This window comes from Triturus cristatus, chromosome 12 (assembly GCF_964204655.1).
Source record: "Triturus cristatus chromosome 12, aTriCri1.1, whole genome shotgun sequence".
NCBI lineage: Eukaryota > Metazoa > Chordata > Amphibia > Caudata > Salamandridae > Triturus > Triturus cristatus.
This window is the reverse complement of record NC_140595.1, coordinates 236,024,914-236,044,075: the sequence shown is the minus strand read 5'-3', so window position 1 is coordinate 236,044,075 and position 19,162 is coordinate 236,024,914. Positions and strand designations below refer to the sequence as shown.

At 44.3% G+C, this 19,162-nt stretch overlaps 1 protein-coding gene across 4 annotated transcripts in view; it reads right to left on the bottom strand.

The window, feature by feature from the left end:
* RIPOR1 (RHO family interacting cell polarization regulator 1) overlaps window positions 1-19,162 on the bottom strand; it is a 1,579,345-nt gene that overhangs the window by 1,392,502 nt on the left and 167,681 nt on the right. For all 4 annotated transcript variants that reach the window (XM_085639402.1, XM_085639400.1, XM_085639399.1 and 1 more), the window contains exon 2: window positions 5,532-5,658. In XM_085639402.1, the coding sequence (XP_085495528.1) occupies window positions 5,532-5,632 (101 nt within the window). In that variant the 5' untranslated portion in view covers window positions 5,633-5,658. The remainder of the gene's footprint in view (window positions 1-5,531; window positions 5,659-19,162) is intronic.

The window sequence follows — 19,162 nt, the reverse complement described above, 5'->3', positions numbered from 1 at the left end:
CTGTCAAAGTTTATTCACAACCGCACTTTTATTTGTGACACCTCACCGCTACTATTCATCACCGCCGGGCACTTGTGGCGATAAAGCCTGCATCCTCAGTGCAAAAGCCTAGGCAATTGAGGTACGCAGATCTCCCCCCGCATTCCGTTTGCCACTCCAACCTCGCCGCTCCTCTCCCAGTAGTCCAGGTGCCAGCATCCTCACTGCCGTCTACCGGTCTCAAATGAGACAGGTCCCCAGTAATATAAACGGCAACACATGCTGCGTGCCCCTTCGAGGTAGGCAAACATTGGAGGTTGCGATTTTATTTTTCTTTGTAACGTACATGTGGCGATTCCCAGTGTATGTTTTTGCCGTTTAATACTGTCATTAAGATATGGGTGGACATGCTCAATTCAATCTGCATTTTACACTATTAAATAATATGCGCATTGTGATTACACGTAGCAGCTGGATTTAAATGTTACAGAAGTGCACTTGCACAGTCCAGCTACTTCTAAGCTGCCGCCGATGTCCTGCTCCGGCTACTCTGTTACTGCCGTGCCAGGGCTAAGGGACTTTTCTGCCAGCTGAGAAAGCGCTCAAAAAGAACAGACGCAATAGTAAAATGTCCTCCGCTAAAAGCACTGTACAAATGATTCCTGTGCACTTTGCTGCTTTTTAATCATTGATTTAGCATAGCAGCAAAGCGTTCCGATGTCTTTGGTTCATGTCCATAGCAGCAAAGCGCTCCGATGCCTTCAGTTCATGGCCGAGCTATATAACATTGCAAAAAAATACTTATCTATAACTAATACAACCCTCGACAATACTGCAGCACCACCCTTTCAGCAATCTTAGGGTACAGTCTAAAAAATGCTGACCTCGATAAGCTGGGGAATTTCCTAAGAATCTCAATTTAGCACAAGACTAGAGAGCTGGGGGTGCTCTGTTTCCAAAGTTGACGCTCAGGAGTGGCCTCCTCTTCCCCCTCCTCACAGTGACATCCTCCTAAACCAAACAAGCATTGGCATAGCCAATAGGTCTCGCTTTTGGGACCTTATAAGTATTTAGTTATGCAGCACAATATCCTTGGTGCAACAACATCAACTGTTGCATGGCTAAACACTTATAAAATCTTTCTTGGACATGACGAGGCTATCCAAGGATAGCCTACTTTCTATATAAGACCTTACATACAAAACAAGGGGAAGTATCGCTCAGCCTGACAAGCACGAGATGTCCTTTAAGCACACATTTTGTTTATGGTCTTCATAAGACATTTTGGAGGCCTCATAAGAATTAGATGGCTGTTTCGACAATAAGCATACAAGACCCTTCGAGATCTAGGGAGTCCATGCACAACGAGATATTCCACCAAGAATTACACAATGCTTGGATCAGGGTGCACAACCCCTACTCAAAGAGTTTATCTCAAGACCAACTTTTGGGTGGGGGAACAAAACCCCAGTGATGTGCAAAGGCTGCAAACAAATGGTATATCAGTATGAAAATATCTTGTACATTCCTCCCCAGCAGTTTTATATTGTTTATAAATAAAACTGATTTCTACTATCTTATGTGTTATTACATATTATCTTTCTCTCACACAAAAGGCAAAAGAAATCTTCCTCATTAGGAGTGACATCTCCTTGCTCCATGACATTAAACAGCCACCACCCACCTACCTGAACCTGTCCCTCAAGCATCACGATCCAACCTTGTGCTGACTCGAGTAAGCAGACACTAATAGGTTTAGTGGCAGCACACTGAGTGACAGCCCAAAGGAAAGAAGAACACGCTGACCATAAATCAGAGGAGGAGGGACAATTACCACATGAGGGACAGCAGAGTGATTATACACAAGAGGGTGGGGTGGAAACACTAACCATAAGAGATGGTACAGATGGGAGACCTGAAAGCAGCTGTGGCCGAAACTATCATGGGATCCCGTGAAGGGACCAGTTAAAACAAAGTAAGCAGCACTGAATACTACAACGTCATCAGGTAACGTGCTTTTATTGACTGGCGAGTCACCCATGGGAGCCGCTGACAAAGGATGGGTTCGTTTGCACTTCGCTTACCAGAAAACCTCAGTGACACCCTTCGGCGGGTGCAGAAGGTTGAGGCACGCCTACGAAACGTCAGAGGACATTAGAACAAGCTGACTCCACACCCGAGGTTACTGCACCATTTAGACACGAATTCAAGACTCCACTTGGCGCCCAAAGGAGTAATTTAGATGGTATTTGAATACCTCAGAGCGCTCCTGGAAAGAGGTAGAAGAAAGAAGTTAATGTCTCACATCTACGTTTTTGCCTCTGCAGATGCAGCGGGTCATCCTGGAGGGCGAAAAGAATGGGTAAGAATGTAATATGGACTACAGGCGTTCAGCTCAGGAGTGGCTACAACGGCAGCAGACATGAGGCTGGGAACCCAGCTCGCGTTCACACAAGGGGTGTGTGCACTTTATGTCTATGAGTTGTGTCTAACAGATATACATTAGAGTAAACATTGAGAAGTTTAATATTTCTATGCAAAGGGGCACAATGTGGCGCCTCTGCATTGCTTAATAAATAGGGTCCGTGTATAGGGGCAAGTGAGAAGGGGAGCCCTCGGATTGAGATACAGAGCTCAAAGGTTTACTGTTTACCCATGACGCGTTAAGCCATGTGAAGGCAAGGCTACGACAAAGGATAAAGTGACTGTACCTCGGATATTAATGCATGCCCCATGGACAAACAAGCACGCGAGTGGTGCATGCGTGCGCGAAAACAAGCCCGGGAGTTGTGTGCGCAGGCTGAAACTTTTTTTAAAGTACGCGAGTGATGCGAGCGCGCGCGATATGCGAGTGGTGCATGCGCGCGATGGGAAAAGTGAAAGTAGGCTGGCGAGTGGTGTGCGATGTGCACGCACCATAACGAGAGAGGAAAGCCAGATGGCGCCTCTGCTCATCATTGTGCGCGTAACCGCACGCTCTATGCCACCCGGTCGGACTTTTGAAAGCCCACTCACTAAATGTCTCGACAGAGCAGCGCATGCGCTGGCTCAGGCGAGACCTAAAAAGGTATCGGCATTACGTCATTTCCTCTGCACTTTTACAGCGAGGCTCTTATACCAGACCCAACTTCTCTCACTTCCTGCAGAAGCTACACAGAGCAAATATCCTCAACAAGGTGGGCCTTTGTGATCCCAGGGAGAAACAAAACAAGGCATGTGCCTCCTGTTGGAATTCTTTCTGTGCGCTTTGCAGCAGCATTTTATTGTTGCTGTGTCCATGATCAGGAAGGAAAAATAGGTGTTGTCGCATTTGAAATGCTTTTTAGTTTGGCTGTGGGTATGCTGTATTTAGATTGTGGCGGAATTTCAATTGTCTGCATTCCAACAGCCTGAATCACGGTTTAAATATTCCATTTCTCATATGAGGCTTTACAAGTGTTTGGAGGGCTAATATTCCTCTGAAGACAATTAAAGCACACAGTGCGGCATAAGCAGTTCTTGCTCCACAGGTCACAACATCTGAATGAGTAGGTCATACCTGAGGGGAGGGACATGGTCGTCTACTTTGTGCTCAATTTTCGCAAATCGTGCACTGTTTTTTCCTTTAACATCTTAGCATGTGTTATATTAAAGGGTTAAATGAATAGAAAATGTGTTACATGCCCCATCGACTATTTATTCACTTATGAGTAATATATTGTTACTTTGGTATTAGTTTTTGGATACTTTCAACCATGGTTTTGCTCAGCTGTGTTCATCCTCCGCCATACCCCATCCCGGTATCTCTCACACTTCGTTAACTTGTACATTATGTTTCTTCTACAGTGCTCTGCCCTCAGATTTGTTATGCCAAGTTGGAAAAGAACATTTTATTTGCTTCATGTTTTGGCCATCAAGACACTCCTTTTACTTGTACATGTTTGACTTCAAAATATCGGCATCGCAAAATGCTTCATGGTAATTTTGGAATGTAATTTAGCCGAGTTAAACACATGATTTTGACGAGAAGTAGCAATGTGCTGTTGCAAACATTCAGATATATATTACAAGGATGATGCATCGAATGTTGCCTCAGAACAGTTCATAGTTTGTACCACAAAACCTTAAAAAATGTACTTTAAGGAATCCTGTCCTAATTTGAACTATAGTAAGTCAGAACTGTACTTTGTATATAATTGTATCGTGTGTAGGACAGGCACAGCCACAGCCTTTAAGCATTCAGCTCTATACTTGTGGTTTGCGTTATTTAATTTTTCAAATCTGTGTATTTACTTTCTTGAGTGGTTCTCTATGTTCAAAGAACAAACACGTTAAGACACCACAGTATCATCACATTAAGATGCTCCATTTCCAGCACCTGGTCATAATGTTGTCTCCTTTAAATAACACATCTTAATATGGCACCTGAACTGTGCTGAAACACCAAGCCCTCCCTGCCAGAATTAGGAAGGGGTATGAAGGGGAACACTGAAGAAGAACAAAGAGTACGGAAAACAACATCTCAAATATCAACATGTAGTATTTTAGAGTCTTCTCTGCTTCATTCCCAGGCTTCAAACTCTATCTTTGATCTCTAGACCTCCATCCATTCTCTTACATTTACTCCACTTATGTGCCAAATTGTATTGCCTCTAAAAGTTCATATTTGTGCTGATATCTTAGTAGGAAAGAATCAAGTGGTCAATTGTTCCTGTCTATTTGCCGCTAGTTCCTATGATCTCCGATTCTCACCATTTGCAGGAAACTCAGAGCTCCAAAGTGGTGGCAGGCTGTGCTGTTTTGTTTCGGGTCTAGCAAAGGGAACATCTAGTGGAAAGCTACCATCCAACTCTCCTTTTGTGAGACTGCTCTCTAAGATGGCCACCAAACATCAACACCAGTCATATATGCTGCTTAACAGGTGGTTCCTCTTAGACACAAGCCACTTGCTATCAGGTAGTCCCTGTCCAAACAGTATATAAAGTGCCTCTGATCAGAGTACCAGTGCATCGCCAATCCTTTGACTTGTTTCTGCTGTTGGAGTCTTCGCTCCTCCTCTGTGTTGCTCTAGCTCCTGTTCTGCTAATTCTTGTTCTGCTACAAGTTTGCTCCTGCTCTGCTCCAGCTTCTGCTCTCCTCCAGTCCTGTCTACTCCAGCTCAGCTCCAGTCATGACGTTACCTATTTTCAAAACTTTGACCTATTGCTATTGTAAATGAAAATGCCATTTATTATTGCAGGTTTTTTAAACACATAAATAAAAGGTCTTGTCATTTACAATGCCAATAGCTCAAAATCTCATAAATGCGAGACCTATTGCATTGCCAATGCTTGTTGAAAGAGCATCCCGTCACCCAAAATGTAAATGAGGCCCTTAGTCCCTTATCCCAAAGTGCAGTAGATTGTTTTACCTCATGCCTGGTGAGACTTACCTATCAAACATTTAAACAAGCACGCTTACACCATGTTGGGGAAGAATTCCCACACAAACACGAAAACAGATTCTCATTTTAGATGTTGATATGATTTCCCACACAAACACCAGGGCAGGTCTCTGAAGACGGAGGTACCCACCTGCAAGGCTTCTCCTTTGAGGAGTTGACTCCAGCGAAGGAATGGCTCCTAGTGATGGATGTGGAGAGAATCCGTCGTTGCGGCCTGACTGAAAGCGACATTGTGGACAGCGTACACGGTGAGCCTCCTGCAGAGACAAAAATCAATAAACTTGGGTAATGGAGTGTGAGACAAAGAACAGCTTGCAGACTGTGCAGGAAACAAAGTAAGACACAACTAATTAATCCCTTCTCGATACCATGGTTATGGTAAGATTATGTAACTGAGGAAAAAAGGTATATAACATCTAGTATTGGAGGAACTTAAGACATCAGTAAATATTTATATTTTGCAGAGAAAGCAATGACAGACGTAGGTCACTTATCAGTTTGTGAGGCTTTCAGAATAACAGTGCCTTCTTAGTGCTGAAAGCAAAGTGACCCAAGGACAACTCAGTAACAAAATAGTTCAAAATTCCTTTGAATGGAGAATGATTTCTTGGACCCATATAGGAAGGGCGTTCCACAAAGTTGGAACTGATATCAAGCAGAAAAAGCACACCCTTCCAAACCAGATTAGAACAGGGAAAAGACAAGAAAACTGTCAGACTAACTCTATTCAGGAAACATCAGGCTTAATGAAAATGAAAACAGTGCAGCCTAAAAGGCAATGGCAGAGTCTTGTCTTTTGTATGAGCTGCAACCAATAATCAGGCAACCACATTCTGAACAACCTGGAAACTTCTGGAAAAAACGGTCTCAGAACTTATAGCAATTCAGGTGGATAATACTGTTGCTATTACTCCAGTTTTTTCAGTTAAATGACAATATTGGAAATATGTATGTACACCTCACAAGCCTGACAATGCCACCACTTGGATCTGGGCGAACACGAAGAGATCCTCATTTGATTTGAACTCTAAATTCTGCATCACAGCAGCTGAGGTGAGACACGGATCCAGTTCTAATGGCCTATATCATCTGGTCAATGGAGCTTGTTTTACGTCCATCATCATCACTCCTGGCTTCACCTTAAGCGCAGCTGGCCCAGTCAGTCACTAATGGCTCCCAAAAATATAAGCAAGCTAAAAGAAATCTTTGGAGCAGCATCCAACCAGATGTTGATCTAAGAATCTTTTCTAAACCCAAATAATTAAAGTCCAAACATCTGATTAGGTGAGCCTAAAGACACAGAAACATATTAAACAGCAGATGTGAAAAAACACAATGCAAGAAAGACTGCACATATCAAGTGATGGACTTGATGTTTCTATGGAGCTAGTGGAATAAATTGTATCTGATTTACTAAAATGGGAATTATAAGAGTATCCCAGTTTGAAGTGGCTCTTTAGCGGAAGCCCATTAAAGTCCCCACCTGCAGTGCTGCAAGATCAGTAGCATGGAGAAGGCTTAACAGAGGATCCATGCTTATCACTGAGAGAATGTTCTCAGGGCATGGGGGCTTTATAACGATTAGCCTAATCATCCTATCACAGCTGTAACAAAGGAAAGAGAAATACATTTAAAAAATCCTAGTACTGCACAGGAGGCAGCCTTATACTATAAGTAGAATGACCGCGGATGAAGCATTTTCTAGTATTTGTGCAAGCCAAAAATAGGGCCACTCACAATGGTCAGATTCCTTCTCATCGCCGTCCTTACCAGATGAGGGGAGCCACCCCTAAGACAACACTATAATAAAAAAAATTGATACCTCAAAGTATTTATAGATACATCTGCACATAACGATTTTAACATACAACTTCTCTCCTGTACACCCCCCTCCCCGCCCAAGGAGGTAGTAAAATATGTTTATCCCTCAATCAATCTCCTTACTAGAATACAAGGAGTCTCCTGAACACAAAGGGTTGTTCACACCACCAGGAGAGTAGAAAGAGAGGGGGGGGGGGGGGGGGGGGTCTGTGATAACCAAGACTAGGACTCAGTTTAATCATTACTGAGGAGTAATCTAACCAGTACTGCATCAATCCTCTTCGTCATACAAGTCATCACCTCATTATGGCATAAAAATGCAGGGATCTCAATTCCTACAACTGACATACACCATAGGCTACTTGTTAGACTTGGCATCTTTTGGCGTGTTTCCCCTAAGTTTTTGCTTTCTGACCTCCCGGTTTGACTCTGTGTTTGCTGGTGTAATGATTCTGCGTACTTTTCTCTCTGCTGTCCAGTGGTAAAGTGCGAGTGCTCCTGTTATAAAATGTGTTATGGATTGGTGTTTGCATGATTGGCCTATTTGATTTATGTGTCAGTCCCTAGTAAAGTGCACTGCGAGTGCCAGGGCCATAAATCAAATGCTGTTGGTGGGCTGCAGCACTGAATAGTGCCACCCACGCAAACAGCCCGTAAAGTGTAACTGCAGAGCCTGTGCGCAGCCTTATGCGGCCATGTCGACTTAGCAAGTGCACACACTTGCCAGTCACTAAACCTTCTCATTTCTACATGTGAGTCGCCCCTAAGGTAGGCCCAAGGTACCCCCATGGGCCGGGTGCGTTGTATGGGAAAGGTAGAACATGCTCTGGTGTGTGTGGCATGTCCTGGTAGTGAATTAGAGCCTACTTCGTTTTTCACTATTGCAAGTCTACCTGCTCCCCATAGGCCAGAGTGGGCAGTTTGATTATAACATCCTATAATCCTAACTGACACAGGGAACATGGTAGAAATTCGAGTTTAGTATGCCTGAATGATAAAATACATCTTTTAGTGAAGTTGGTTTTAACATTCTGTGTTTGAAAATACCACTTTTAGAAAGTAGGTATTTTCTGACCTAACCATCCAGTCCGCCTCTGCTAGCGTGTATATTGTCTGTCTGGTTTGTGAGTGACAGGGGCTGGGGGAGACTCCAGGAGACAGGGTGAGTCAGCACAAGACTGAATAGACCAATCTGCACATAGATGGGTGGGAGTAGCAGCACCCGGGTCTGAATAGGGCTGTGCCTGCCTTCCACAATGCTGGCTCCACCTCCTGTGGTGCGTCTGAGGACCCTGGCCCACACTGACAAAGGAAGAAGGTGCACACTGGCAGAATGCACCCAAAACTGGTTTGAACTAGGTACAGGCCCCTCTGCCTTCAGAGGACAAAGGATTTGCTGGTATAAATATTGGGGCCCAGACCCCAAGATTTTAGAACTCTCTGGAATCAAGGAACCCGCCAAGAAGAAGCGCTGGAAGAGCTGCCAGGAGGAGTACTGCCCCTTTGCTGTGTTGTTGCTTTGTTGGGTTGGCCTGCAGCTACTGCTTCTGCCTTGGGCAGTGAAAGGACTGGACTGAACTTTCTCTACTTGTGCTGAGTATCTCCAAGGGCCTGAAATCGAGCAGGCCTCCTGTTCAGAATTCTCAGCGACTGCAAAGACTTCACCAACCTCTGGGTACTGCTCCTGGAACCGCTGTTTTAGTTGCCACAGAAGAAGGAACCGCGACCGACTCTGTCACCAACTCCATTACTGGCCTGGTGTCCTGAAGGCACTGCAGACCACACCCTCCGCATCTTACACCGCAACCCTGGTCTCACCGACGATGACCTACGCCACTGCCACCAAGCCGCTGCTTGCACCGTAACCTGTGGACCCCGCAGCCCGCTTCACTTCGCTGGCCTGGTCTCACCAACACAGTCGTTGCTGGCTCGACACCCATGACCGCCTCGTCACGCACAGCTGTCCGGTTTGGCCAATGCCAATTCCCGCCAACCGGCTCTGTCGCCGGCACCGCAACCTGCTAGCAACGCATCGAGCACAGTCTCGCCCTGCACCGCAAGCCTTGGTCTCACCGACGCCGTCTGGACGATCGTCACCAAGCTGCTGCCTGCACCGCATCGAGAGGACACCGCGCCCTGCACAGCTTCCACTTTGCACCGCGACGGATGCCACGACCAGCTCGCACTTCCGTTTAAGCTGCACTAAGAAAGGTACTGTTACCGAGTCTGTTCACGCTGTTGCTAGCCCGTACCGACGCGGTCAGCTGGAACTGCGAGACTCTGTTGTTTTCAGCATCGTGGTAGGCTCGGACCGAGCTACCGACTCGTACAAACTGTGTTTTCATCGTATTTTTGCAATATAAAGACATCTTGTGAACTACCTATTTTTAAAGTACTGTATTGTGGATTTTTACCGTATTTAGTCTTGTTTTAAGGATATAAAAATATTGGATATTTTTCTAAACTGGTGTGGTGTCCTGTTGTAGTGCTTACACTGTATTACTGTTGGTTATGTGCAAATGCTTTACACACTGCCTCTAAGATAAGCCTGACTGCTCGTGCCAAGCTACCAAGGGGGTGAGCAGGGGTTATTTTAGGAGTGTAACTCTCTTACCCTGACTAGGAAGAAGGGTCCCTATTTGGACAAAGGTGCAAGCCCTTGCCAACTAAAGACCCCCATTTCTAACAATACTGCAAACACAAAAGAGGTTAATGCACACATGTAAGTAAAAACAGGAATCAAATGTTTGAATCGGAAACAAATGGCCAAACCTAACATGCAGGTCTAAGAGCGAACATGTAATTGATAACTTTGCACAAACTTGTAGAGCGTGTTCAAAGTACCAGTACTACATATTCTGCAGGAAGTGGCCTGGTCCACGTCAACCTCCCCTGAAAATCAGCCAAGGAAAGTCAAATTTTGTGAGATTAAATGCCGTTGAGATAGCTTGTCTCACACAAAAAAAATCGGAGTCTGCACAGGCAAGGTAAATTTACTCAGCTCCTGAAACATCTAATATACCTGCTACATCAGTTAGCTACAATAGACTCAAAATGGTATGGAAGAATAATCCCATGAAAGGGATGAAAGTAAGACATCACCTTAGATAAAGTGAAGAGGGACGTCTTTCAAAATCTAATAGAAGAAGCCATGGGAAAAGTTCCCTACAAAGCAGTACTGCCAGTGTTTCCATGCCTAAAGGAGAATTAACAGCCATCACTAAAAACAAGTTAACTGTAGGGAATTTCAGAAGAATCTCCTCCAAGGGCCCAAAGTGCAGGGAGGCAAAGCAGGTAACAACAGAGGCAGATTTCAAATAGGTATTATATGCCTAATCAGTGAGAGATAAATCCCTTTCAACAGCTGAGATGAGTAATGCTACAAGTCCTTAACATATACACTAGGCTACCTGAACATATGTAAAGTGGTCAAGTGCCCCCTAACAGTAGAAACAGAAAAGTTAGGGAGGAAACTGTCTTTAAGGAAATCAAGGATAATGGGCGGTTCAGGCACCAATGGATCAGGGCATAATCCCACAGACTACTTACAGAAGAAGTCCGCATATGAGCATAAGCCTTAAGCTTTAAGACCATCAGTTTACCAGATAGTTTATATTATCCCCATTTATAAAGAACTGTCTACAGTAGTGTGGCACAATTGCACTTTCTTAATCTGGGCATCCTTTTAATAAGGGCCTGGGAATTCTATTGATAAATAGTGTGTGGTTGTTTGATTGGGTATATTTAATCGAGAGTTGCTTATTAGTAAAGTAAAACAAGTCAGTTCCAGATAGATTTTTGCAGTGGGCTATATTTAGCATGGGTGGGTGCCTCGGAAAAGACTTTGCCATTTGTCTTTTGTTGAGCTGCGAGGTCAGTTTACCATTGCCTGGTATATGAAGATTGTTTTAAATTAAAGCATCTCTAGACAGGGAGATAGTTCTCATGAAACGCTGTGCATGCGTAGATGCTGTATGTTTAAGCTGATTTGAACAAAAGGGTTCTAGTGTGTATGTTGGTTGGTCTTGTGCAGGGCAGTGCTGTTGAGAAGCCACTGCTTTGCCAACTATGTAAGTGCAGTGCTTTTAGGGTTGTACAATCCATGGGGTTGGAGATGAAGTTACTCAGTTGCCAAGCAGTTATTTTGAAGCATTGACAATGACCCAAAGTCTGAGGTGGAGTCCTCTCTCTCCATGTGCATGAGAGCAACTTGAGGAAATGAGCATCTCCTAGACGAGAATGGGCTACCATCGGGACCAGCAATCTTCTCCAGCTGATGTAGCTGAGAATTCTGGCTATTATCGGAGTTGAGGTAAAGTCAAGGATGAGCCCCAAAAGTCAGGGAAAGGAAAGAGCATCCCTCCTCCATGCTTCTAGATCTCTCTCCCTGAAGCACTAGAGTGGACGAAGATGATTCTCTCTGGATGGGAATGTGTCTATGCATGGGATCCTGAAACAGGCAAATATCACATGGGCTACTTTAATGTTGAGGCCTTGCTCAGAGAGTTCACCCTGGAATTCTTGATCCATGGCTTATAAGATTTTTTCATGGTGACAAGTGTACCTCCAATCGAGGGAACAGTGATCTGGCACCCTCTGCTTGGCCTACTCCTGCACTGGCGCTTCACATACACCATTATTATTTTCTTAGTTCTGAGGTATGGTCTAGATCAACAGTTTTCGGTACAGGTTAAGGAGGTAGCTGCTTTAGAAGGGACCACAGACCATAAACTGGCGCCAACCCAACAGACTATCCACTATAACTACTAAATGTCCTAGCAGAAGCAGTCTAGCTCCAAGTCAATGAAGCATCAGACCTACAACCAATGTAGATCCTTCTAAAGGATTTGAGAGCTGGGGATCATCTGATCATGTTCTGTGGAATAAAGGAAGCAGTGCTGAAGAAAGGCACTGGGGCTTCAAATACATTCCAGTATAGCTTATTGACACTGGAGCCTCCAAAGTCAAGATCTCATCTTGATCACCCTCTGTGCTGAAAGGAACAACTTCTACTGAACTCTTTAAAACGCACTTATGAATTAATGTGTTGGAACCAGGGATTATTTAACCACAGCTAATTTTCAGCTGCATGCTTACAGTGGGCCTCAAAGCTCCAAAATGTTCATCTGGAAAGACGCTGCACTCTGGACCAGTCATCCAGCAAAGGATTTGGGCAGATCTTGTTTCTATAAAATGACCGACTAAGTGCGGCAAGATCTTTGTAAATACCCTTAGTGTAGATTTGAGTCTAAAGGCCAGGACTATGAACTAGAATTGCACCTCCAGAGTTGAAATTGTAGAAACGCTGGTGTGCTGGAAGAATGGGCACATTAAAGTAAGTTTCCTACAATAGGCATAAAATCTCTAGGGGGTCCATTGATAACACCAATGTGGAACAAGATAGCCTTTCGTATTGGCCATAATGGATTGGATGCAGGGCCTAACTTGTGGAAAAGCCTTAAGCTCAATTTGCTGCGAGTGGCCAAATGCTACATCGCACAATCCCTGCAAAACACAGCCTTTCTCTCTAGTCCTGTCCATCTCAAACCCTCTCTATGTTATCTGTGATGCACATTTCCCCCATGTGGGTATCTTGGAGAGGAACAGAAATATTGCCTGGAGGTTCGAAACTAAGCTAGTTAGAACACACAGGTTTTAAGTTTCTTCCTCAATTCTGAGGAAAATCGAGAGGAACAAATCGAGTGGGGAAGCTTATTCTAGCATTGGGAGTCAAGTAGGAAAATGAGTGCCCTCCTGCTCTAGAGATAGGTGAGATGTAAAGCAAAGCTGTCTGAAAGGAACATAGAAGTGTATGCAACTGCTAAGAAAGGAAGTGCCAAGGTTGGGAAGTGTTTTGTAAGTATGTGTAAGAAGCTTGGTGAGGTAAGATTATGTACAGGCAGCCAATGAAGAATTTTTCAACAATGTATTGTCCTGTGGGCTGGCGATTGTAATATGCAAAAATGCTCCCTTTCAGCGAGGCATGTGTGTGGCTTTATTGACTATATGGGTGTGGGTATTTCACACTTTTGCACAACGCCTATGGTCAGTCCTTAAACTCACTAATTTTTAAACATGACTTTTTAATCTTAGAGAGCTGTAATACAGAGAACAATGTGCAGATTACACATTTCATTAGCAGAGGAGCCCATACTATTATTGATATTTGCTAGTGATTTTATCATCGAGCTTAGGGTAATACCAGCTGTAGTAAATGATCATAACCCTTTGGTTCTATTTATGTCTTTCTATGCTGACAGCCTAGCAATAAGCACCCAGGTTGTTAATGCTGGCCCAGCTAGATCTAATGGTGTTTGAATTAAATGGACTGGTGTAACCCCTCTACGTGTACTGGGAAAATTGTTAACAAATGCTCCTGAGTTCAATTATTGCCTGGGTAAGGAGGTGGACAATGCTGGGGTGATATGTGCATTTGAAATTATTGCTAAATCTCTCATTGTTTTACTGACACAATTTCCTAGACCAAGGTCTTTAAAGAGACATGACTTGTTTGACCACTCATGTACTCAGGCTCCTAAGTAGACCTGGATTGCTTTGCATAATTCACCTAAGTACCACGCTGCTATTAAACTATTAAGGAAGGACTATAACACTATACCCTTGCCCCATTCTCTTGGAAAAAAGGCGCTTAGGGAAGAGGATTGGACGAACTTGGCCCTGGCAGCTGAGACCAATGATGCCCCTTTGTTCTGGAAAATGGTTAATAGCCCCTTTTTGTTTTTAAATGATAATGCACCAGAATTAATTCAATTAGTCCCCCTCCAAGCATGAGATATTTGGTTACCTCAAGGGGGGATGCTCAATGTCAATCAAATAAGTAATAGGCCCCTAGAAGTTACTCTGGACAAGGTCGTTAGCGCACTAGGATATAGTGCTGAGTTTTAAGCTTCTGGTTCTGATTGTGTACCGGTTGATGCCTTCAAGGCAATAGGTGAACTCTGGGGCCCGATCATGGCTCGACTATTCAATGCAGCCTTTAAGGATCCGATTCCTTCCAGCTGGGCATATTCCATCACAGTGCCTATTTTTAAGAAGGGATCTCCCTTCTCCCATCTCCCTCCTGGATTGCTCTGCAAAATTGATGGGTAGGGTTCTCCTTCAATGTTTAGAGCAGTAGTCCACCAAACTCAATCCTTTCCAAGGCCAAATACGGATTCAGGAAGGGGTTGGGGGACAGTGAAGCCGTGTGTGAACTCAGACCTGCTAATTTGGGAAGTACACAAAAGCAAAGCCTAGTTCTCTTTACTAGTTCTTTGCCGATCTCAGAAGCACTTTTGAATTGGTGGATCATTTGTTCCTCTGGCATACACTTCTTTCATTAGGGGTCCCTGAAAACATTGTGCTTTTTTTGTCCCACTTGTACAGGAATTTGTCTGCCAAGGTCCGTTTAGGCCCTAATGGGGAAAGTTCCCCATTGTTTAGTACAGGCGTCTCCGACGAGTAGCTCGTGAGCTACCAGTAGCTCTCCAGCTACCTGTGAGTAGCTTGCCTGTGTGCATCTCAGGCTACTAACATGAAAGCCTTTGCTTGATTATATTATTATTTGAATGCTAAAATTAAAAACCATGTATCTGATATGAAAATGTGGCTATTTTCAAAACTCATAAGCTGATGTTTGGAGAAAAGTGGTTCAATTTCCAAAATAAATGTTAAGCTATTGTTATAGTTGGAGACATTTATTACTCATATTATTACCTTGGTGTCGAAGAATAGCAGCTATGGCTGTTATGAATTACCCATGTAGATTAATTCCAAATTGATTGTGTTTTTCTTCTTTACTGCTGGCAACCCTGTCTAATGCCTTGATGTGATCACTCCTGACAGTCTTGAATGGACTATCATATAACTTAGAGTAGCTCGTGATAATTTTCGTTGAACATAATTAGCTGTTATTACAGAAAAGGTTGGAGACCCCTGGTTTAGTATCAAGAGGGGAATTAGACAGGGCTGTGCCCTGATTCCATTTTTATTTTCCCTTTCTCCCCTTTATATTAATGGGGTGGACAATGCCCTGAGGTCTCTGCAAGCCGACGTGACCATAGTTGCTGGTCGTTCGGTGCTATTGTATACTGATGATGCGGTCCTGATGTTTGCAGAGACTGATGGACGTATTTGTTGATTTCATGGAGACTAGAAAATTAATGCTTAATAAAGCCTAGACATTTATGATGTCGTGGGAAATACACTCAAAAGTGCAGGACTTTTTCTTATCAGAGGTTCCCCAATTGCGAGGGTAAACTCATTTAACTACTTGAGTATCCTTTTCTTTCTTTTTTTTACTAATAATGGCTCATGGTCTCAACATCCTCAAAATGTTAGATCTAAAATGAGCAGAGTCTGCGAGGGAGTCTTTAGGTTCTCCCGCAAACTAGGTTGTCACCCTGTTAAAGAAATTATTAACATCTACAAGGCAAGAGTATTGTCTGCTGCTCTGTATGAAGGGGGCCTGTGGGGCTTTACGTGTGGAGAATGCCTTTCTTAAGCATTTGTTATGTACCCCGCCTCTACTCCATCATATATTCTTCATAAAGAGGCTGGGTTAACTCACTTGGAGGACTTACTTTTGTTGAAGCCAATTATGTTATACCACTCAAATTGGTCTAAACCGGAAACGATCTTCACAAAAGCAATTATATTGGATTATCTAGAAATTGATGATGTTTTTAAAAATTCCCTGGCTTTCCCATATTAATGAAACTTTTAAATCATTATAATAAGAACGCGGTTAAGGCCCATTTTTTAGGAGACAGGTCTGAAAATAGAGCTCTCACTGAATCTAAGAAATCCACTGGATTTGTTATTTGTTACTTTCTTCTCGGGAGGGCATTCAACCATATTTGTCCTTGGTATTTAACACTCAATACTGTTTGTTTTTTAAAGTTGCAATTGGGTATAGTACATTTTCTTGTTGCTTTACCCACTATGAAGCAGTGTCCCAGAGATTTGATACCGTGTCCATGTAAGGGTATCTCAAAACAGAGCACACAGCACTTTACTCTATTTTGCAGTTGTTATGATGGCCTAAGGAAACAATACCTGAAACTAATTTTCATTGTACATAACGTTAGGGATTACAATGTTGAGTTAAGATTATTCTGTACATTGGGGAACCCTTTTTCTGTTTCAGTATTCCCTCATATATTTGGGAAGCGATTCAAATTAGAAAAAGTATTATATCTTCATTGTCGTATAAAAGTTGAAGCAGGGGGTTTTACTGCACGGTTTTATATTGTATGGGTGTATTTTGTTTTTATCAGTCTTTTAATTGTTTGTTGTTGTTGTATTTTACTGTTGTTCATTTATGGCTAACGTTAATCTTACTGAATAAAGATTATGAATTGAATTCATTACGTAAGTGAGCAGTGATAGTGGTACGTGGAGGTAGATTGAGAATAAGCCTGGTGGTTGTGTTCTGGACCATCTTGAAAAGGCGTGCCAAGATGACAACATAGAGGGCATTTCCATAGTCCAGTTTAATGGTAATGAGTGCTTGGACCTCCGAGCATTCCACTCGAGATGGACACATCTTTTTTTGTTTAAACTTTTTTTTAAATGATTTTTGATATTAACAGCTACAGCTCGTAATCGGATAAAAAATGTTAAACAGTAGCTGGTGAGGATATAGCGGCATAGTCTGACAAACCGTGGTCCAATTATGGGGGGGGGGGGGGGGGGGGGGGGGATTTGGGTCCCAAGTAGTGAGTTTCAGAGAGCAAGGTGGGGTGGAGAGGAACCTCGAGGAGGGTCTCATGCTGAAGAGGTGCTCGCAACGTGAGGTTCAATAAAACCTGTGCGACACAAGCCACAGGGTCAACTCCTGCGGCGCTGAGGTTTGGATCTGCAATCCAAAAAGGAGGAAATTGCGGGGCTCGGCACTGGGCCCTTGTACGCTGTTGCTGCTGACAGCCATTAAACTAGGCCTGGGCCAGTTACTTGAGACAGACTTTGGCGCGACGGCCGTTGCACATTTACCAAGCACGGCTGCGGACGAACTAAGTGGGAGGTGAGAAAGGCCTTGCACAGTACATACAAATATGCGAGGCACGAGCGCTTCACTAATTTAAACCATTGGACTGAGAGGTGGGACGCACCCCCAAGTGGTTTCAGTATCTGACTGCTGATCATCATGGCCATCCCCATCAGCCACGACTTACGATATATGCCCTGAGGTTGCGGCCGCCGCGCTGCGGAACGGGCCCCGACTGGAGTGAAAGGAGCAAAAAAAGGAAGTAAGTGTCCATAAGTCAGCCCAGACTGAACCTACGCAGCCTTTTGAAGCACACAAGAGGGGACTTTCCAGAAAAGTGAGAGGACGGCACAGAAGCGCAGGCATTGCTTTGCAGGAGTGGAGGTCTGGTGATATCCCGGGCGAGACATAGCAGAGGGGTGTTCTTACCGGGGGGGGTGTTGAATCCTCCCATCCCCACAGCGGGCTGAACCAAGGCATGGAGGAGGTGCTCTCCTCATGCCTCTTCTGCAGGATAGCCCACTTGCACCAACAGGACACCATCGGGGAGAAGTGTTTAAAAGGCGTCAGGTTTGCCGTTTGTGTCCCAGATGGTATTGCCGCAAAGCAAAAGTGTAATGGGCAGGGAAGATAACAAACAATCGAAAATAACGTTCGACAAACTGAACACCAGGCAAACCGACAGTGAGTTAATGTCGCAGACGACTGTGCCCGAGACGCAACTGGAACTGGAACAGGAAGAAGACATAAAGACAATGCTACGTGATGTAGAAGTATGCCTCAAAGAAATAGACGATAAGATTGACTCACTTGCCGTCCGAACGGACCAGGTGTCGCATAAAGTGGACAAGCAAGAAACCCGAATGAACACGTTGGAAACGAGAGTCTCTGATGCAGATGATCGCCAGGTGGAAACGCAGGATCCTCTTCCCCGTATGGAGAAGGTACTGGAGGTCATCAAGGCGCGCAACGAGGACCCGCTCGAGGAACAGCGTCCGTATAACTGGAGTTCCCGAGTTCACAAAGATATCCAACATGGAGAAGTACGTTGAGGGCCTCTTTCAGGAACTCTTCGGGTCTGAACTCTCCGCCATGTTTCTAGTGGAACGTGCCCACCGCACACTTGGTCCCCGCCCATTGCCAGGTGCCCTACCACGGCACGATATTGGCTCGGTTGCTTAACTATAGGGACAGAGACACTGTACCTCGCCTGGCCCGGGAACGTGGGGAGTTACAATAGCAGAATAACGTTATCTCATTGTACCCGGACTTCACACAGGCGGTCCAGGCGGCTCGACGCGAGTTCCTGCCGGCAAAGAAACTGCTGCAGAAAACAGGAACTAAGTACGCAATGTTATACCCCGCCAAACTTCGAGTACATGTTAACGGCAAACCACTGTTCTTCACGGAGGCGAGAGCCGCAATGGAATTCACCAAGCAACATGCGAAACATCAGCGAGCCAAGGGGCCGTGACAAGGACAGCACGTTGCAGTCAGCTAAGTGACAATGACTAAATAGTGATACCATTTAAGATTGGTCCCGTAAGGAATCCGGGCTGGTGATCGGCTCGGTGTTACACGGGGAGTGAAAAGTATAGTCCTCCTACATGCTCTCAGTCTTGATTATGCCAATGTTTTTTAGGTAGTTCCATTGTAGCTAAGTCACCCTGTTGCGATGTGACAGGGCAGTATGCCAGCAAACTCACGCCCCCTCTGGGATAATTCCATTTAGTCTAATTTCTATTAGGGTTATGTTAATAGTGGGGGGGGGGGGGAGTTTGAAACAGTAGGATTACAACAGATGTTTAAGCTAATCATGGGGTGGTCAGTTCTAGTCTCTCAACCTGATTGGGGGGTTGGAGTGGGCGGGTTACGTTATTGTTTGTTTGTTGTTTATTGCAATGCAAATAGATTCCTCTTTTGAGTACCTTGCAACCTGGACATGTATTTCA